Source organism: Berghia stephanieae, chromosome 4, assembly GCF_034508935.2.
Source record: "Berghia stephanieae isolate SIO BIC M18660-M18661 chromosome 4, UCSD_Bste_1.3, whole genome shotgun sequence".
NCBI classification, from domain to species: domain Eukaryota; kingdom Metazoa; phylum Mollusca; class Gastropoda; order Nudibranchia; family Aeolidiidae; genus Berghia; species Berghia stephanieae.
In genome coordinates this window covers 68,811,934-68,833,673 of record NC_088363.1, presented here as the reverse complement: position 1 = coordinate 68,833,673, position 21,740 = coordinate 68,811,934, and the positions used below count along the sequence as shown (strand labels likewise).

The 21,740-nt window shown below is 36.0% G+C and overlaps 2 protein-coding genes across 3 annotated transcripts; both read left to right on the top strand.

Annotated features, from left to right (window-relative positions):
* The first annotated feature begins 1,176 nt into the window (after nucleotides 1-1,176).
* Nucleotides 1,177-5,734, top strand: LOC144971835 (uncharacterized). The gene is made up of 3 exons (XM_078912911.1): nucleotides 1,177-1,267; nucleotides 3,487-3,613; nucleotides 4,657-5,734. Exons 1-3 carry the CDS (start codon nucleotides 1,177-1,179, stop codon nucleotides 5,732-5,734), a joined length of 1,296 nt encoding a protein of 431 aa, XP_078769037.1.
* On the top strand, nucleotides 3,694-21,544 carry LOC144971113 (folate receptor gamma-like). Of its 2 annotated transcripts, none has more exons than XM_078911517.1 (5): nucleotides 3,694-3,807; nucleotides 9,788-9,984; nucleotides 14,190-14,375; nucleotides 14,743-14,878; nucleotides 16,433-21,544. In XM_078911517.1, exons 2-5 carry the CDS (start codon nucleotides 9,814-9,816, stop codon nucleotides 16,717-16,719), a joined length of 780 nt encoding a protein of 259 aa, XP_078767643.1. In that variant the 5' UTR covers nucleotides 3,694-3,807; nucleotides 9,788-9,813; the 3' UTR covers nucleotides 16,720-21,544. The 2 variants fall into 2 exon arrangements, with proteins under 2 accessions (XP_078767643.1, XP_078767644.1); XM_078911518.1 differs by lacking the exon at nucleotides 3,694-3,807 and adding an exon at nucleotides 4,012-4,101.
* The last annotated feature ends 196 nt before the right edge of the window (nucleotides 21,545-21,740 follow it).

Here is a 21,740-nt window from a genome sequence, read left to right as displayed (position 1 = left end):
ACAACAATATTAACAACAAGTACAACAATAGAAATAAAAACAATATCAACATCACCATACAATTTCCGTCATCGTCTCCACAACTATCATTCTAACCAACAGCACCACCAAAACCACTACCATAATTACCCTCACCGCCTCGTCTTCCTCCTCCTCCTCCACCACCACCACCACCGCTACCACTATTCCAACCACTACCACCACCGGCACAATCATTCTGACCACCAAGACAGCAGTAAAAATTATGCAATTTGAGCTCTGAATGAAACTCGAGTCATATCGCTGTTGTTGCTTCTCCATGAAAACTTTAAGGTTACTACGTACTACTGAAAACCAGAATATGTAAAAGCAATATTAATATCGCCGTTGAGGGATTAAAGCATCTCTTTAATTTTTCGAGTGAAGGAAATGGACTTGTATTGTCAAGGTGTTGTCGCATTATGTCTCGTCGCTTTATTTTTAGTTGTATTCTCTTTCGTGATTCATTTTTGATTACGTTTGGAAGAATTAAAATCTACTGGTATTGTCATTTCATTGTGAATGTGATTATTGGTGGTTGAAATATTTTTTGTTTAAAGGCGAAAAAAAAAATCAAAAAAAATTTTTATTAAAAAAAAAAAAAAAAAAAAAAATAAAAAAATATATATCATATATATATATATATATATATATATATATATATATATATATATATATATATATATGACCGAATCCTCTTTGCCCAACCACTGTAAATAGGCTAGAACCGCCACTGACCCTTAGTTATGAATAATGTCACACCACTGAATCAGGATAAAACACGTCTGTTCTTGACGACTTTTTTTTGTTGGAGAGAATGTCTTGTTGTAAGTGGTAGGTTTTTATAAAGCTTGGTTGCATTAGAGATAGTTGTTGCTTTCCATAGTAGTAGTAGCAGCAGCAGCAGCAGCAGCAGCAGTAGTAGTAGTAGTAGTAGTAGTAGTAGTAGTAGTAGTAGTAGTAGTAGTAGTAGTAGTAATGGCGGTTGAATTGTAGTAGTAGTAGTAGTAGTAGTAGTAGTAGTAGTAGTAGTAGTAGTAGCAGCAGCAGCAGCAGCAGCAGCAGCAGCAGTAGTAGTAGTAGTAGTAGTAGTAGTAGTAGTAGTAGTAGTAGTAGTAGTAGTAGTAGTAAATGCCTCCGCAACATTTTGAAAATCAGATGGCAAGACCACGTCTCCGACATAGAACTATGGAGAAGGTCAAACCAAGAACCTATCAACATCCAAATCAGGAGGAGGAAATGGAACTGGGTCGGTCATACACTAAGAAGACCAGGGAGCAATGTCACCAGCCAGTCCCTTGACTGGAACCCCCAAAGGACACGGAAGGTTGGGCGTCCGAAATAGACATGGAGGCGCTCATTGTCAGACGAAATGAAGATGGCAGGTCTCACCTAGGAGGCTACTAAGAAGATGGTCAAGGACAGAATACGTAGATGACGGACGCTCGTAGAGGCACTGTGTTCCACAAGGATCGAAGATGATTAAGTCAAGTCAATGAAGAATGAACAGTGATAATTTGAAATGTAGAAAGTAATCATGATGGGCTAAGTCTAGTCCAATGATGAAGGAAACATTACAGACCTTAGAAATTAAAGATAATATGAGGAATACGACAGAGACGATGGTCTAGTCGAGTAGTATAAATTTAAAATCCAGTCTGGTGTTGAGTCCACGGCGGTTTAAACATCCAAGGGTCTTACTACTTCTTGTGATTTGGCAAACTAGTCTTTATGCTGGTGAAGATCTCATATTTAGTAGCATATACATTAATTATTATATGAGCAGGCATCATTTAATGATTTGTTGGATTTTGGTAGTAATGGTGTGCTGCAAGTTGATTATGATACCAATGACTCTCACTAATTTTGATGTTGAAAAACGAGGAATGTACTCTCACATCCTCATTTTGAAGGTATGCATTTTTATGGGACTTTTTTTTCTCTATGTTCCTTTAAATTGCATTTTGACTATTGTTATTAAAAATACTCTTTAATGTCTGAATTCTGTTCAATCTGTTACACGTTTGCTCCGTGTAGCTATTTTGACACCAGTGTTCAGATGAATTTGAGATTCTAGGGCTTGTATAGACAGATTTGGTATTTGTCGATAAGACCATTTATCTTCTTTTACTAACGTAATAGTTGCAGCAAGAATTGTCATCTCTTCTGCTGTGAAAATACCACACTGAGCCTTTGGCAATTTATATGGATTAGGAGATCCCATCTGACCATTGAATTAAATTCCTATCCCACCGTTTCTGAATGCATCAGTGGCTGATTCATCTTCGAAGATCCTAATATTTGTCCCTCTGGTAGTCACCATCCAGCAGTTTGTTAAATCCTTCAGCTCTTCCGTGGAGTGGCGATATTTTTTAAATAGACTCTTATCTTTCCTGGTGTGAGACATTTCTTTCAGTTTCCAATGTGGACATGGGTTGGTTTAATGTTTTTATTTTGTTTTGTTTTTTTTTTCTAATCTGATTAAGTTTATTTTCTTTTCCCAGTTATGTGCTATTGTTATAAAACTTTTCCGTTTGAGTCTTTTAAAAAAATGTTGTTATGAGCTCTCAGATAGAGGAGTTGTTCCATTGTCGTGGATGAGCCTCTTCTCGATTGTTAAAAGTTGGATATTGAGTTGAGTCCTATATGACTTCAATGTATTTACACATGTTTTCTTTGTGGCACCTGATGATCATCATGCGTTGATTTTGGACTCATCCCCCCCCCCCCCCGCTTTTAGGTCAAAAGAGACTATGTCATTGACACACATTTAATCTATGTATAATGTAAAAGACAAATTGGTGGTATTTGCAAACGTGCAAGCAATTGATCACTGATAAAAAAGTCAATTTCTACCATAAGATGAAGAATTCATCCAAATGAATCGAAATCTGAGCTGTGACATCCAATGCTATTTAGTATTGAACCAACACACCAATAATAAGATGGATATTCTATATGATAAAACCGACAATGGTAATAACAGAAGCAGCTCAGCAAATTCCGGTCTACAATACACTTTTGATTTGTTGATTGGAAACATTATATTCATGTATAAGTTATATTGGCAATTGCCTAAAAAATAAACATTTGAATAAGAAGGCTCGATGCTGTCAAACTGTTTTGAAAATTTATGGACAGATGCGAGAAGCTCACGCGATAATAAACTAGAAATGTACAGGACATTCGCCTTTCCAACCAGGATACTTTGATAGAGAAAAAAAATTGGTTCTTTTTTGTTATGGTTTAAAATAATAATTAATATTGTGAAGAAACCTCAAGGAAAAACAGGCTGGTAAATTACTCAAACATAATTTTTGGTTTCACTCACATACACACACACGCGCGCACGCACGCACCAAGATTTTGGTATCGTGTATCGTGTATTATGCGATTTAAAAACCTACGCTTCGAAAGTTTATGGCAATGCCGATGATTTTTTAGGATTATCTTTGCATTTCTTGACAGTAAAGGGGCAGAAGGGCCATTTTAAAAAACTCGTTACCAGCATCGGGGTCCAGCTTTGCTCTATATCGGGGGAATACAAGAAAAATAAAGTAGAAACTGTTTGTCTCCGAAATCATATTGAAAGAAAGTAGAAAGTTGCTTTTACTCTATGTCAACGCTCAAAGTTCAAGGTCGTTCAGAAATGTTCGCGGTCGGCCTCCTCGCAGTATTGCAGTTACCTAGATAAATAGCAGTTCAGGTGAGGCGGTTGTGCCAGTGCCGACTACAAAACCCTTAATGTTATCCCTTATTTGAGGACTTGTTTTGACCAACACGTTAGAGGTACATTGTGCATGAGAGGATGATTTGTAAAATAATGACATTTCACTTCTAAAATAAAGAAAAATTCCGTTAGATCTATTATATGTAGCAGAGCAGAACTTTGCACGTGTTTCTCTCTCTCTCTCTCTCTCTCTCTCTCTCTCTCTCTCTCTCTCTCTCTCTCTCTCTCTCTCTCTCTCTCTCTCTCTCTCTCTCTCTCTCTGAGTGATATTTTGCTGATTTTTTTCTTTATAAGTACTTATTTCTCAAAGACATAGCCTTCATTTTAAGACTTTGAATCTCCGTGAACAGATGGTGAGTATGAGTTATGGACATCTATCTAATAGACCTCACAGTCTTATTTCATTTTCATAATTTCATTCATTCATAGCTTTACTGTAAAGAAATGCAAAGATAATCCGAAAAGATTACTAGAGCCGAGTGTCCTTGAGACAAGTATCCTGAATTAAGGAATCTTCGACTTTCAACACCCTTAACTTTAACTTGATTGAGATTGCATCACCCGAGTCACATCATAGCATCTATAGGTACACAAAAAAAAAAAAAAAAAACAAAACAAGGCAGATACGTCTTTTATTTTAATTCTTTGAAGTTTGAAGATACTTTGCTTGTTAGCTACTGTCAAAGTTTGCCGTAGTTGGTCAATGGTATTTGCCAACCAAAATTGTGTCACCGTGTATGAGTGCCCTTGATATTTCCACGATGATCATCAAGGATTATAGATTATAAAACAAAAAGATTTCGATATCAAATAGTGATTAATTTGTTACCCTTAAGTTTTTATCTTTTGCTTTATTAGGTTGACAAGGTAAAAATTAAAAAGTGATTTAATTCTGTTCCCCATCAAAGACTCTTAAACAAACTGGAAGCTCATGGTGTACAAGGAAATACTCTAAGCTGGATTAAGCATTTTCTAGTAGGCAGGAAACAGAGAGTTAGCGTGCAAGGCACAGTGTCAAATTGGACAGAAGTTCTTAGTGGAGTGCCACAAGGCAGCGTCTTAGGTCCAACTCTTTTCGTAATCTTCATTAATGATTTACCAAGTATTTTGTCTAGCTCATGTTCAATGTATGCCGATGATACTAAAGTATACAGAAAGGTAAACAATCTAGAAAATAGAGACAGTCTTCAGTTAGATATTGACAATCTAGTCAACTGGGCAGACGATTGGCAACTGAAGTTCAACGCTGGAAAATGCACAGTGCTACATCTTGGAACGAAAAACAAAATCTTTCACTACGATATGAGACAGCATCACTGTAGCGACAGAACAGCTCTGAATAAGTCAAAACTTGAGAAAGATTTGGGAGTACATGTTGATACTAAATTAAAATTCTCAAAGCATATAGAAACACAAGTTAATAAGGCAAACAGAATCCTTGGACTCATCAATAGATCTTTTACCTATTTAGATGCAGCAACTATGAAAATACTATTTACTGCATTAGTCAGACCCCATCTCGAGTTCAGCAACTCAGTATGGTCACCACAATTTGAGAAAGATAAGAAACTTATTGAAGGCGTGCTTCGCAGAGCAACAAAAGTAATTCCTGGGTTGAAAGATAAGCAATATGAGGATAGACTGAAACGTATTGAAATTCCAAGCATGACATACAGACGAGTACGAGGTGATATGATTGAAACATACAAGTTTACACACAGTTTGTATCAAGTCGAGAGTAAACTTTTCGTGTTTGCAAACAATGGAACCAGAGGTCATAATTACAAGCTGCATAAACCAAGGTGTAACACATCGCTTAGGCAACACTACTTTAATCAACGTGTGATCGACCGCTGGAACAGTCTCCCTGAAACGGTGACCAATGCTCCAAGTGTCAACGCCTTCAAAAATAGCTTAGATAGCCACTTAGCAGATTACATGTTTAGCATAGTTGAACCGCCCATTAAGATCCCATCAAAGGGTTAGACGTATATACAGGTCAAAAGATCTGTTAGGGTTAGGGCCTTCAATTTATCAAAAAGTTTATATATTATAGATACAGGTCAAAAGATCTGTTAGGGCTTTTTATTGACTTTTATCTCGATGAACTGAATGCCAAGATCAGCAAAGGCACAAAACGCCTAATACGCTGGAAAACTATACTATACTATACTATACTAATTTATATTTATATGTCCACCCCTCACTTCTTCTGCACTCAATATTTAAAAAGGGGTAAGAGGTGTCTGAAACCTGAAAGTATATTAAAACAATTGATTAATATGATGGAAAACATGCATATATAATTTAAAGTCAATGAAATGCTTATTTATTTATGTAGAGAGAGAACAGAAGTTTTAGGACAACACAATAATACACATAAAATTGTGATAATACAACATAAGTGAATATTACAGTTTGACATCTCTTACTCTCTGTGTGTTGCACGCCACACACATTCCTGATGGTCTGCAAGGCCACTCCACACTAATATGTTCCCCTAGAAAAAAAATTGCTTTAACTCAGTAACTAAAAACAATGCTGGAGCAAAATCACTACTGACGTGGCAGTTTTTGTATGCCATCCTTTGGATGACTTACTTCTCTTTTAAATGTCTCTGATTTATATAAAGCTAGGAGCTTGGATTTAACTGAGTAAGTTCAATAAATCATACTACTGATTGAGTTGATACTTGAATTGACGTAGATGCTTCAGGCAAAGGTTTCAGTTTTGCCAATCCATTTTTCTCTCATGAATTTATTCTGTGTTAGCACTGCGGATTAAAGGTAACAAATAACAATAATAAGAAAGGAATGATACTAACTACATGTTAGAAGTTTAGTCTGGCTTTGTAATTTTTAGCACATTTCTTTTGAAATATTAACATAATTTTCTGTTTCACAATTGAATAAAGCAATACCAAAAGTTTATTGCACCTTCTGGTTCAGTGTCGAGAAGAAACATTGTATAATTTTTAACAAAAACGATATTAATTACATTTTTATTCACGTAAAAAAAATATTCAGCTTCTTGCTTTATTACACAACTGATGGTGAAGGATTAAAAAAATAAAATTATCTCATATTACAAAAAATTATGCCCTTCCACCACATCATGATATCGTCGCCTAGGCCTTCCACGAAGGAGTATAGATAATGCATCAAACAAGATGTTTGATGTCAACATGAATCACCCATGTTGATCAAGTGAGCAAATTGGGGGTTAATAATCTTGCCCAAGGAAAAAAACCAAAGTGCCTGTAGTGGGGCTCGAACCCGGGACCTTCCAAGTCACAGTACAATGCCTAAACCACTTAGTCACTTTGCCCCCTATCTCATATTATAATTTGGGAAAAAGACAAATGATTCTTGAAAACTGGACCAAAACCATTCCTTTTACTTCTTGTTCCATTTGTTTGACCTATATATGTATATATATATATATATATATATATATATATATATTATATATATATATATATATATATATATATATATATATATATATATATATATATATATATATATATATATATATATATGACCCACTGCCTCAAATCAGTAATATTATGACAAAACGTGATTTTAAAGATAGATAACTCTCAAATTTGTTTGATTTTCAAACATGGTGAAATTGAGAGACTTAAAGTGACCATAAATTTCAGAATTTTGGACACTTTCAGCAGCAATATATTTGTCACGTCTATGTAGGAGGTTGGCAAGGCTGGAGATAGGTATAAATAGGAGTTAAATAGTTTTCCCCATACACAGCGTCATGTGCCAATTTTATTCCCTTTTATAGATGGTTATAATTTTCCTGACACTTTGCTGATAGTAGAATGTTTTAAGTTTAAAGAAATAGGTAATAGTGGATAATAGTGGTAGAGTATTGGCACGTTGTATAGGGATAGGTAGGTTCAGAAGGTAAGTATTAATCCCCGTTAAAGAAAAGTATTTTAATATAAATTACAGAATTGCCTCATACAATTACAAGATAACACATAATTAGCCAAATAATAATAATGCGGGTTTTAATTCATTAAAAGCATTCTATGAGTATTGATCTTCATCCCGTATCACAAAGACTATTCATTTCTCTTTTGAGAGGCCTTATCTGATTGGCGTGAGAAGTTTCCGTTCTATCTGACAACAGCCGTTCAGCTCAGCAGTCTGTAATCTGTTTCGTATTAGGCGTTCAGCTTGATCTTTCACAGGATGTGGTCTGACATTACACTGATTCACACTGGGTCATTCAACACAGAAGTGTTTGTTGATAACATATTCATGCTGGATGATTAAAGGCTGACGGTTACAGTCATAACTGGTGTGTGAAAAAATTGCCAGGCGAAAACACAATATTAATTATCACTCCTACACACTGGTATAACGGCATTAATTAATAGTAACACAATGTAAATTTTTCACTGATCCTTGTGCGCACAGTTTCTCACTATGTAGGAATTTTGAGTTTCCTCTAGAGCAGTGAGCTCTAAGTAGATGAAATGGAGAGAGACAGTTGCTCTCCCCAACTTTGACTTATAAAGGTTTCCAACAGGAGTTGGAGAATCTCAAAGAACCAATAATATTTCAGGATTTTGGTAGGCCTGGTATTATTATTGGTTGTCCGTAATCAATTTGGGGTTTGGGTGTCGTAACTGTAGCGTCTGTGAATGTCTAATTCGCTTTCCGCTAAGAGTGACACTCTGAGTGACATCTTCCACATGCTTACATATAGGTGCGAATTACAAGTCTAAATGCAGGTGACCTCCACATGGCCCTCCTTTTATTGTCCCAGGGCTAGAACGATTAACACATTTGCTATGCTACGATAGCCGTTGCATTGTCATGCGATAGTTTGTGTCGAGTTGTGTGAAGTAATGTATTTACAATCGTGGGAAAGTTGAGGCGATTGAAATATGTCATTACCAGCGGCGTGGCATGCTTACAGTATAAAGTGGTGCCAGACGAAAATGACTTACACATGCTACATGTGTAAATATAAAAGAAAGAAAAAAAAACTTACATACTTGTAAAGTAAATTTGCATGGTGATGTTTCATGCATTTAGCATATAGCATCACTATCAAGAAATGTTTGACTTAACTCGTTCACATTCCTTCATATCAATTTTTGCAGCAATAATAATAATAATAATGATGATGATGATGATGATGATGATGATGATGATGATGATGATGATGATGATAATAATGATATAATATAATAATAATAATAATAATAATAATAATAATAATAATAATAATAATAATAATAATATATACAATAATCACGACACAGAGAGAGAATCAAATGAACTTGTTAATAATCGTGATTTCGATAATAATAAAGATGGTCGAAGTTACCATACTATGACTAGGATGTAAATGACCAACATTAGCTATTTTTCCCCAGTCCAACAGAGTTGGAGCAAAAATTCCTCGGCACCTGAGGCGGGTTTTTTCGCGTATGTGAAGATGGTAAAAATTCGAGCCAGGTATTCAATGTGGCAACATTATAGTACATTATAGTAATAGCCTTATGGAGCCAGCAAAGATCCGCTCCTTGGAATCGTTTGAGTGGGGAAATCCAGTCACTCGCTCAGCCATAGTACACAGTCGCTGACGACAGTCATCAACGGACTGTGTGAATCGGGAGAAAAGCGTGGGTAGAAGGCGTTGTGACAGAAAGGGAGTCTGTTTCACACTGTTGATAAAAGGCGATATATACCATTTCTCAGTTTTATATATTTTAAAAAATGCTGTTATCCATTTTTAAAACATGGATGTGGTGCCAGGCACCATTTGAACCAATAGAGCCACGCCCCTGGTCATTACAATATCTATTGTCCTCTCTAGAACATAAAAATTCGACCCAAGCTTCATAATCATGACTATGAATTCAATTTTTAACATCTAAATCACTGTGACATAACACTGTTTTGAGACATGGGTCACAAATGTCCTTTGTGGAAACTTTTAAAAAATAAAGTACTTGCCAGTCAATTATGTTCTGATTCATTCAATATTAACTTTTTTTTTTAGTTTTCAGAGCTGAACCTACCACCAAAATGGCTTTTCTGAGCATTATAATATATAGTGTTATGTTCAGTGCACTAGTCTCTCTGAGCCTGGCATCCAGATTGAAAAATAGAAAAACAGTTGACGACTATCTCAACATGTGTCTAAAAGGAATGAATCATAAGGAAAAACCTGGCAGAGAATCTCGATTGTATGCTCAGGTATCTCTTCTTGATTTATTTGTATGAATTTTAATTAGCATTCATCATCACCATGTGTCATATTTTTAGGGTGATGTTTATTAATTTGTTTCTTTTCTATCATTACTATGATATTCGAAGAGAGAGGCATGTTGGCTTTGGGATCACAATGGTCCTTTAACTTTTGATTTTCCTTTTCTCATTATGGCACCCATGACTTAAATATATATTTAAAAAAACTGTTGGGCTAACATTGCCTGTGATTGTCAGTTGTTTTGTTGTACTTTTGCAATTTATCTTTTTGTTTGTCCTACAAGGTTGGGTCACTGACCCTTTGTTAACTCTCCTTCCCAGGTAGGATGCCGGGATGGGACTGGACCAAGTTGAATTCATACAAATGAGGAAGACATTCAAATGATAGTCCAATGTATACTTTACAATTAAATAATTTGAAAATTTCATAAGTATTTTTTTTTTTTTTTAAATAGGAGAAAATTCTGTCAGGACACTCTTTCTGAATTAACGATTAGGAGATGGTTCTGAAGAATTCTATCTGAAATCTTGCTCACTATTTCGTTGTTCTGTGATTATTATTAAGAATACAAAAGGTATAGAAACTGTGACACCTAATTTGTTACAAGAAGAACCCTGACTATTTTAATATTATTACAACGGTCAACGATGAACACCGAGAATGACAACACCTCATTATTGTTATAACTATTCACCCCAACACCTATGTCCAATACGACACACAATTAATAATACACCGAATTTAGAAATAGTGAACATTTTGAGATCTATTAAATTATTCAAGGCGTACAGAAAAATAACAAAAAGAGGAAATAAAGGTGGAAGGAAACAAAAACAAATAGAAGCCAAAGAAAACATCAAAAACAACTCAGTCAAATTAAAATGCAATAATTTAAATTCTACTAATAACAATCTAAAAATTCTAACAGTGAACTGTCATAGCATTGTACACAAAAGAGCTGAATTCTGTGCACTCATTGACAAACATGAACCAGACATTGTCTGTGGACAAGAGTCATGGCTAAATGACAATATTAAGTCATGTGAAATCTTCCCCAAAGAATACGAGGTATTTCGAAATGACAGAAAACTACCTAGAGAAGAAGCAGAAGATGAAGGAAGTGAAAATGAAGACGATGAGACCAGGCGACCGGGAGGTGGAGTATTCATACTTGTTGATAGAAAGCTCACAGGCTGTGAACAAACAAAGTTCAAAACTGACTGTGAGATAATTTGGGTAAGCGTTAAAATCCAAGGCCATAAAAACATCCTTGTTGGATCGTTCTACATGCCCCATCGAAACGAAACTGACATCATAGAACTGCAAAAATCGCTTGAAATAATCAACTCAGAAAGAACTCCAAACCAAATGATTCTAACAGGAGACTTTAACTTTCCTGATATAAACTGGGACGGTTCAAAAACGTTATCTGTCTGTCCACAACATGCAATACAACAAAGCCTCATCGACATTACAGCAGGAGCGCACCTCACACAAATTCACGAAGAATGCACACGCGGTGACAATATTTTAGATTTTGTTTTCGTATCCAATCCATCACTGATCCATTCAACATCACAACCAGGAATATCAGATCATGCCTGCGTTGTTACTGAAACTACACTAAACCCCAATTATATGAACCAACCCCCCCAAAACATGGTATCTTTTCAAAAAGGCCAACGGGGCCGCACTACGAAAACGAATAGAGGGACTGTCATCAGAGATCACAGAACAGCACAAAAGCGGTATGGATGTAAATGAAATGTGGAGCCATTTTCACTCCTGCCTACTCAGTGCAATCAAGGAGTCAATTCCCCAAAAAGTACATAAAAATACAAGAACGCTTCCGTGGATGAACAGGAAAATACGAGCACTACTAAGACGCAAAGCAAAAGCATTCAAGCGGGCTAAACTGAGCGGAACCTGGGATACATACAAATCGTTGCAGCGTCAAAGTAGGCGTGAAATAAGGCAAGCAGAATGGACGCACATTTACAATGTTAGAGAAAAAGGACTTGAAACAAACAATACCAAGCCATTTTGGAACTACATAAAAAGCAAAAATAACGATTCCATTGGTGTAGCCCCATTGAAAGAAAATGAAACCCTGTACATTGAGGGGAAGGATAAAGCAATGATCCTCTTGGATCAATTTAAATCTGTCTTTACCCCCCATGAACCACGCGATACAACCACCCCACCGACATCACATAGGTGTGACCAATCTCTTACTAATATCAACATTAACATCTCAGGAGTTGAAAAGTTGCTGAAAAACGTCGACCCATCTAAGGCATCAGGTACAGATAACATCCCCAACACAGTACTAAAGGAGTGTGCTGAGAGTTTGGCCCCCTCATTATGCATAATTTTCCAAAAATCAGTTGACACCGGGATGCTCCCTAATGACTGGCTGAAGGCAAACATCGCACCTGTATTAAAAAAAGGCAACAAAAATAAAGCAGAGAACTACCGTCCAATCTCACTGACGTCTGTAATATACAAACTATTAGAACATATAATCTGTTAGAACATGATGAACCACTTTGAGAACAATGACATCCTAACTGACCTGAACCACGGGTTTCGCAAAGGATACTCATGTGAAAGCCAACTCCTAATAACTGTAAACGACCTGTTGAGACTCCAGAATGCCAACACTCAGGCAGACATCGGCATCCTCGACTTTTCCAAAGCATTTGATACTGTGCCCCACCAACAAACTCCTGCAGAAACTAGAAAATTACGGAATTCGTGGCTCTCTACACACATGGCATTGTAATTTCCTCACAAAACGTACCATGAAAGTAGTCCTGGACGGCACGTCATCGGATGAATGTCCAGTCATATCAGGAGTACCACAGGGAATGGTGCTAGGACCCATACTATTTCTTTGTTTCATCAATGACATACCTCTACGAGTAAAATCTCAGAGTAGGTTATTCGCCGATGACTGTCTAATATACCGACCAATAAAATCTGCAAATGATCAATAATTGCTACAAGAGGACTTGAATGGTCTTGAACAGTGGGCTATTGATTGGGGAATGAAATTTAACGCAAACAAATGCTACATCCTCTGCACAGCTAAAAAGTACAATGAGACCTACAAGTAAAACAACACCGTCCTGAAACAAGTCGACGATAACCCATACCTTGGCATCACCTTCTCAAAGGACTTGAAATGGGGGAAACACATTAACAAAATAACCCAAAAGGCAAGCTGCACCCTCGCGTTTCTCCGCCGAAATCTTAGCCATGCCCCAACGTCATGCAAACAAAACGCCTACCTCACACTTGTGTGATCACAATTGGAATACGGAGCAGTTGCTTGGGACCCCTACCTGAAAGAGGATATTCAAAAAACTTGAGAAAGTCCAGAGACAAGGTGCCCGGTTCATAACTGGGAACTATAAGAGCAGAACCCCAGGATGCATGACAAAATGTTAGAAGAAAGAAATCTCATCAGCCTCCAACAAAGAAGAAAAGAAACCCGTCTGTCATTCATGTTCAAGATTATAACAGATCAAATACCATCAATAAAGGCAGACTCCTTTTTCACGCCACGACCAAACAAAAGAAAAATCCGAGCACTCACTTTTGCCAACCACATAACCAAAAACCCCATTGAGAAATACGCCACAAACAATTCGAACTGCTTTAAAATCCCACAGACAAGAACACAAAACTACAGAAATTCTTTCTTCATTAGAACTATCTCGGAGTGGAATGGGCTGGATGAACTGGTCATCATGGCACCACACCTAAAGGATTTCAAGGCCCGACTGACATGGGCCCGTGCCCAATGAGGACGCCGCTGAAATACAACCAGACCATTGGTTTCTTCAGCGCCAACCATGCAGCTACAGACAAAATAACATTCTCAACTTGTTTATCATTCATCATTTGCAATGAAAAGCAATGGAACTTAATAAAGAACTTTTCCTCTACCTGATTAGTCTGTTTATTTAATCACATAGAAGAAAATGCTTTATTTACACCAATTATATCAAGATTCTTATTTAGATTGCAAATTGAAGGGGAGGGGAGGATATCTTTGTTTTCACGCTGTGGACATTGCCTGTTCTTACATGATTTCAAGGTAACCTTTTAAAAAAAACAAAAAAACATTTAAAAGTAAATAGTACTGATTGAATGAGTTAGATATAGTATTCACTTCTCATTTCAGTGTGTCCCTTGGGCTAAGAGATCATGTTGTACTGAGGATATATCAAATCAAATCAACACTCAGAGAAATTTCTTAAATTTTAACTGGGACCACTGCAAAGAGTTGTCTCTCCAATGCAGACAACACTTTATTCAAGACTTGTGTTTCTACGAGTGCTCACCCAATGTTGGACCGTGGCTTGTGGAGGTAAAGCATATTATTATTAAGAGGTTTAATAAAAAATTTATATTGTATTATGATAATGTCGTTTAAAATCATGTGTAAAAAACATAGTTTCTCAATGTATGTAAGCAGATGTTTAAAGAATGGGAGAAAGATTGGCTTACTACAACAATAATTTTGTTTATTTATATTATGAGTGAACTAAAAGAGAGACCTACCTCCTCCTTAGTAAAGAAAAGACAACAAATAACTCCAGACTGCCTTTTCAATTCGACTTGTTATTTTGTTTTAAGACATAACATTCTCATGTATTTCATGTAAAACAATGTTAATTCCTTATCATATTATTACAAACATTTTTTAAATCTTCTTTGAATTACCCCATCTACAGGACAAAAGAAAAATCAGACAAGAAAGATATGTTGATGTCCCATTGTGTGAAAGCGATTGTATCCAGTGGTGGCAAGCGTGTAAGGATGAATTCACCTGTGTTGAAAATTGGGCAGAGCATTTCAATTGGTCATCTGGTAAGTCATTAGGGTAGGTTGCTGGGTGGGGTTCCTGACCTCCCATAGTGAGCAGGGAGGTACTTACCGTGTCTTCTATCCCCCTATATCTGTTTTCCAACTTGCTTTCTGTCTTTGGATGAGATTACTTGGTTTTGTCCTGGTCCTGGCCGGTATCCTGGCTGAGAGGGAAAGTCAAATGTATTGCTAGTTTTGGGAGATGATATTTTTTTCCTTGTAAATCATCTCTCTGTTATGCACTGTATTATTTTTCCTTTTACATATGCATGATTAGTGAACAATTGAGTGTGTTCCTCTTGGCGGGGACCTGTAGGTTGTGTCTGGATGAATTTAGTGAGCTCAAACTAAGTACACTGATATTGTGCTCTTGGAATCTACATCTGTTCCCTATTTAAACCAATTCTTGCTTATTCTTTGCTGCTTTTATTGTAATTCTAGAACTTTTTACTTTTTCATTTTCTTCCTTTTTACTGGCGCTGATATGACCTAAATGTGTTGAAAGTGCTGTAAAACCCTTAAAAACAAACAAAAACTTCAGAGTGTGTCACATAAAACCTTTTCGTGTGTTTACATAGCTTCCTTTTTCATGGCGAACTGATTTTTTTTATAATCAGAAGGTCTTGAATTTGACATGAAAATTGACATTCTGAACTGTAATTCGAAATATTGTCATAAATCGATCGTGCAGGAATTTGGTTCCTTTTCCAAGTTGAAACCAAGTATATTGTACCACGATTTGTCACACAAAATTTTAATTTGCACCACTATAATAAATGATAATGATAATAATGATGATAATATTGATTTTCTATAGCACATTACCCAGTTTCTAAAGAAGCTCAAAGCACTTTACAATTAAATGATACCAGTCTCACCAATTTTCATTATAAACCAAGCAAAAAGAATTGTTTCGAGGTATTTAAGAAAAAAATTCTGCATTATCATAGCCTCGGACATGACTCGGAAGGGAATTCCAGAAAATGGGTGACGAATATCCAAGGTGCATTGTATTTTTAATTATTGTTTAGATTTTCTCCTCTTGCATTTTTTATTATAAACTAAAAGGCATATTCTTTGATGGTAAACTCCTGTGCTCTTAAACCGCTTGTCTAATTTAAACATTTATTCAGAAACATCAGATTCAATTACGGTACCAAATGTGACTAATTGTCCCAAAACAGTATTATGACGTGGTGAACTGTTTGCTTATAATAATATTTTAAGCTTTATTTATTCATAAAATTTGAGTTTAAAAAATGTTAATGAGAAAGCTTTTTTTTTCATAATTAACAAAAATTATCTTTCACTTTTGACTTTAAATTCAATTTGCTGCATCTAGTTCATCCTGACTTAATACCTGATTGATGGGATGGGTTACATATGAGCAAAGTGCCACATACATGGTATAAAATATAACTGATGGGTTACACGCTTTGTTATAGGAAAGAATTGAAGATTCTTATTTCATTTTAAAATCCAACCACCTTTTGCTGTCTTGATATAACAGAATGATGCCAAAACTCAACTCTTTCTAAATTTCTTTTAATTCTATAGGAATCAATAAATGCCCCGAAGGGAGTAAGTGCCGTCCCTTTCATGAAGTGTACAATGGACCAGTTCATTTCTGTGAAAACCTATTTGGTCCCTCCTTCAAGGTTGTGAAAGATGCCCCAGATGAGTGTTTTTATTTGTGGTTTGATCCAAAACAACCCAACCCCAATGAGTTTGTTGCAAGGAAAAAGATTGCCAAATTATTGAATAGTAGTGAGTCAGTTTTGTATAAACAACATTTATCTCTGTTTATCTTTCTAGTAATTTTATCGCTTTTCTTTATGTTATAAGGTTGTGATATTGTAGTTGTAAGGTAGAAGTTGAAGGGAAATGCAGTGGTCACCATCTAATAACCTGTCTCTTGGGTGACAATATTACCAGGTTATTTGCCGAGGATTCCTTGAGGGGAGGGGGGGGGGGGGGGGGGGGGGGGAAAGAAGAGAGAAAGGAGTGAAAAATAGAAACAGCAGAAAAATGAGAAAGTAGGAACCAGTTGGTTTTTATTACACCCCATCTCCACACTCCAACCAAACAACTTTCCCTCCTTGACCATTTGATAACCAATCATACTTATATATAACAATGTATAAAATTTCTTATTGGTAGGCTGTCAATGATTTTATCTGGGTAATACAGTAGAATCACAGTGACGCGGTGAAAATACTTCTTGGTTATGTATATGGCAATTAATTCGACTGGTAGATAAAAGGGTGAAAGGGTTTATTGTGGTGCAGTCTGAATGAATTTTTTTGCCAATTACACAAGTGTAAGATATGTGATTCTATTGTAGACATTGAGATGCATGCCAATGAACAGAAAATTTGAATCATATGGCCTCTTTTTTGCTCTTTGTAAAAATTGGGTTATTTGATGAAGGAGGAGAACAGAGTCGTAGAAAAGCATTTTAAAAGAAAAGATTCCACGATTAAACTCCTTTCGTTTTGGGGAAAACCTGATTTTACTATAGCATAATATCAAAAATATTATGAGGCCTTTTATTCCTTTGGCATGCATTCGATTTTACCAAAAGAGAATTTGATGCTTAATAACATCCTGACCACAATGATGAGTCTTAATGTCAAATTATTATATTCGAGGACCAATCATTGAAAAAAAGAATATATTTTGATAAGAAATAATGCACATGAGGTCATTGGAGAGGGTTTGATAATAAGATTCTCTAACTCCTGCTTTTGAAAGTTTGAACTCGTTCTTAAGGTCGCATAGCAGCATCGGGAACTTGTTCCGGAGGTCAAGAATCTTATTTTATATGAAAGTAGCAAGTTATTACGCAAAATGGGGTTCCAGAAGATGGGTTAGTAGGTGGTGACTCCTACAATTTATATTTAAGATCTGTCTTGGTAATATTTTTGGCTCAGTTTGTGCATGGAACATGTCATGTCTTAGATATACATGTAAAATCTTCATTGTTTCATAAAGTAATCAAGGCCAGAGTTGCCAACTCCCATTTTTACACCATAAGGTTTTTTCCTGTGTTACGAGGGTGTAAAAATGTTTTGACAGGATATTTTAAAAATCATTTTTTTTTTTTTTCAGTTCTCTATTTCACATTTACATGGTGACATTTACATGATTATATGAACCTTTGTGTTACATATTTCAATTGAATTTAATTGATTTCAAACTATTTCCATTTGTCAATTTTATTGTATAATTTTGATACGAGAATTGCAGGTACTTTGCAACAATGTTATATTTCTTGATGCTGAACTTATGATTTTAAACGAGTAAGAAGTGGGTTAATTTAGTCGATATAAATTTGTATTTTTAACTTGTATTTTGTGATTCAAGGAAACTTTATTTTCCACCAACCTTCAATGACTTAGGTATTTGATAATACACTCAGTTTTCAATGTTTTGCAACGTTTATTATATCAATTGAAGTTAAAGGTTTTAGTATTATTTGTAAGGCACAGATTTTGTCATTAATGCTTAGTAATGTCTCTTTGGGCATATTTTTAAAGTTGAGGGTTTTTTGTTGTTTTTTGTATCAGAGGGAGGGTTTTGGGAGTGGGGGATCCTGATTATTGTGTGGTTTTGTGTTCTGTCACTTGGCTTTTGACCTGTGGATCCCTTGTACGAGTACCTCTTTGAGCAGCACAAAGATGTCTCCATGGAGAATGATCTTTACTTGGGTGTAAAAAGAGTAACCGACCTGGAACAGCTTTGCTCTGTCCAAATAAAAACAACAATTGTTTGAGTGGAGATGTCTTGTCCCACATTTTAAGTGTTGCTGTTCACTTGTGACCCATTGTAAAGTGCTTTGACTACATTTAGTGTGGACATTGTGATAAATTAAAAAGCTCACATTTGAAAGGGCCTTTCTAGATTTACTATCCTCATGGATTGTCAAGTCTTTAGTACCGTTCACATAGGTTGTCATAAGTGAGTCTTTTCACTCACAAAGAAAATGAGTCATTGTGGCTTAAATATCAGGTCAGTGAAACCAACAATCAATATAATTGCATTCGGTTTACTTTTTACAGATGACTCATTTGCTGGTTTTGGTGTCTAGTCATTAGATATGATAGGGTATTCCTCTTTATTGTCATAAAACTGACATATCTGGCTTGATTTATCAACGAAAGCCACTTAGCATTATTATGTGATACGACTTGTTATGTAATCATTGTCAACGTCTTTCATGGACACTGAGGTCTTCAAAATAATGTTTATTTTTGTTGTTTTCATTTGTCTCAAAGAAATTTAGATATTCTCAGATCACAGTATGTTGATGTATTTTTTGGTTTTCTTTTGTCTCATGAGTTTTAAAAACAGTTATTACAAATGAGATATTTCATTTTAATGAGTATGGCTTCGTGATCTTCTTTTTAATATGTTGAATTTCCATTTTGAAATCAGTCAGTGAATAATGATAATTTTTGTTTTAGTAGGATTACAAGTCATGACATAATCTGATCATATTACAGTTTGCAAACGCATTCCATGTTTACAATGGTAGAATCTCTTTTACAGTCATAAGGAAGCCAGTTTTTAAAAAAATTTTCACTTGGTCTTTGGCAATTCCTTGTGTAATGTTTTTGTGTTATATTCATTATTCATGTTTAGAATTTTTTTGGGCGAACAGCTTTATATACCGAGTGCCCCAGATTTATCAGTTTTCAGATGCACAACTTTAATATGATTGTGTAACATTTTACATTTTGATACATTTATACACAATCATTTAGTAAATCTTATGGAACATTGTGCAAAACATTTTAAAGACTTTTTGAGTCGTATTTATTTGTCAAGCTATTTATTGTATAGTTTGATATTGGATTCCATGTGTGTTTTTGGGTGGGGTCTTTGACCTTCCATGACGGGCAGGAGGTCACTCACTGTATCTTCTATCTTCCTGAATCAGTATCTGTTACTGAGTTGCTTTCTGTCTTTGTCTTAGAATGGGATTTCTTGTTTTTTTTTCCTGGCCCTTGCTGGAGTACATGGATGAGAGGGAAAAAGTCAAAATGTATAGTGTTAGTTTTGGGAGATGATCTTTTCATCCTTATAAATCATCTCTCTCTTGTGTACTGTTATTTTGAACATATATTTTGTTCGCATTTGAGTGTATTCCTCTTAGTGGTATTCTGTGCTTGTGTCTAGAGGAGACTTTTAGGTGATCTCAAAATACATTGATGGTATGCTCTCAGAATCCCTATTGGAACCAATTCCCCTGGGTGGGGTTCCTGACCTCCCATTGTGGGCAGGGAGGCACGTACTATGTCTTCTATCCCCCTATATCTGTTTTCCAACATGCTTTTTGTATTTGTCAGGGGATGAGATTACTTGGTTTTGTACTGGCCCTTGCCGGATACGCTGGCTGGGAGGAAAACAGTCAAATCTCTAGTGGAGTTTTGGGAGATGATATTGTTTGTCTTGTAAATCATCTAGCTGTTATGCACTGTATTGTTTTGTTGACATGTTATATATGATGTGTAAACATTTGAATGTATTCCTCTTGGTGGGGACCTGTGCTTGTGTCTGGATGAGATTTTTAGGTGATTTCAAACCAAATACTTTTGTCTTACTTTTTCTTGGCTGCTGTTATTGTAATTCTAGATATTTTTGACTATCCCATTTTCTTCCTCTTTACTGGCGCTATGTTCTAATGTGTTGCAAGCACAGTAAAGACCTGAAAAACAAACCATATGTGCTTATGCATTTGACACATATACCATGCTCATTATATTTCTTAGTGTATGTCATGAAACAATGAGTGTCTCCTGCCTGTGAGGTCATTTGATGGTCTCTGAGTTAGACTTGCTGGGCTGGGTGGGGATCCTGACCTCCCATAGTGGGCAGGGAGGTACATGCTGTGTCTTCTATCCCCCCGAACCCGTTTTCCAATTGTTTCCTGTCGTTGTTTTGGAATGAGATTACTTAGTTTTGTCCTGATCCTTGCCGGAGTTCCTTGGCTGGGAGGGAAACAGTCGAATGTATAGTTATAGTTTTGGGAGATGATATTTTTTCCCTTGTAAATCATCTCTCTGTTATGCATTGTATTGTGTTTTCTTTATATTATATATGATTTGTAAAACATTTGAGTGTATTTCTCTTAGTGGGGGCCTGTGCTTGTGTCTGGATGAGAAGTTAGGTGATCTCAAACTAAGTACACTGATAGTGTACTCTTGGAATCTACATCTGTTCCCTATTTGAACCAATTCCCTTTGTCTGCCTTATTCTTGGATGCTTTAATTGTAATTCTAGAACTTTTTACTATCCCATTTTCTACCTTTTTACTGGCGCTGATATAACCTTAATGTGTTGCAAGCGCTGTAAAACCCTTAAAAACAAAAACAAAAAACAGACTTGCTGGGTGGAGTTCCTGACCTGCCATAGTGGGCAGGGAGGTACTTGTTCTGTCTTCTATCCTGTATCTGTTTTCCAATAGCTTTCTGTCTTTGTCTTGGAATGGGATTACTTAGTTTTGACTGGGTGGGGTTCATGACCTCCCATAGTGGGCATGGGGGTACATACTGTGTCTTCTATCCCCTTATATCTGTTTTCCAACATGCTTTCTGTCTTTGTCTTGGAATGAGATAAAATTTGGTTTTGTCCTGGCCCTGGCCGGAGTCCTGGCTGGGAGGGAAACAGTCAAATGCATGGTTATTGTTTTGGGAGATGATATTTTTTTCCTTGTAAATCATCTCTCTGTTATATATTATTCAGGCCTGTAAATCTTCCGACAATTGTCGGAATTCCGACAATATGATTTTGCTCTATAAATTCTGACATTAAAAAAAAAAATTAAAAAAATTATAGAAAAAAACAAGATATATTCGTAACA

Bases quoted from the DNA above. Each gene is read 5' to 3' on its own strand.
- LOC144971835 (XM_078912911.1), top strand. From the start codon at position 1,177: ATGGCAAGACCACGTCTCCGACATAGAACTATGGAGAAGGTCAAACCA. The intron at 1,268-3,486 runs GTCGGTCATACA...ATTTCTTGACAG, and splicing joins GGAGGAGGAAATGGAACTGG to TAAAGGGGCAGAAGGGCCAT. The intron at 3,614-4,656 runs GTAGAAAGTTGC...TCCCCATCAAAG, and splicing joins CGAAATCATATTGAAAGAAA to ACTCTTAAACAAACTGGAAG.
- LOC144971113 (XM_078911517.1), top strand. From the start codon at position 9,814: ATGGCTTTTCTGAGCATTATAATATATAGTGTTATGTTCAGTGCACTA. The intron at 9,985-14,189 runs GTATCTCTTCTT...TTCTCATTTCAG, and splicing joins AATCTCGATTGTATGCTCAG to TGTGTCCCTTGGGCTAAGAG. The intron at 14,376-14,742 runs GTAAAGCATATT...CCCCATCTACAG, and splicing joins TTGGACCGTGGCTTGTGGAG to GACAAAAGAAAAATCAGACA.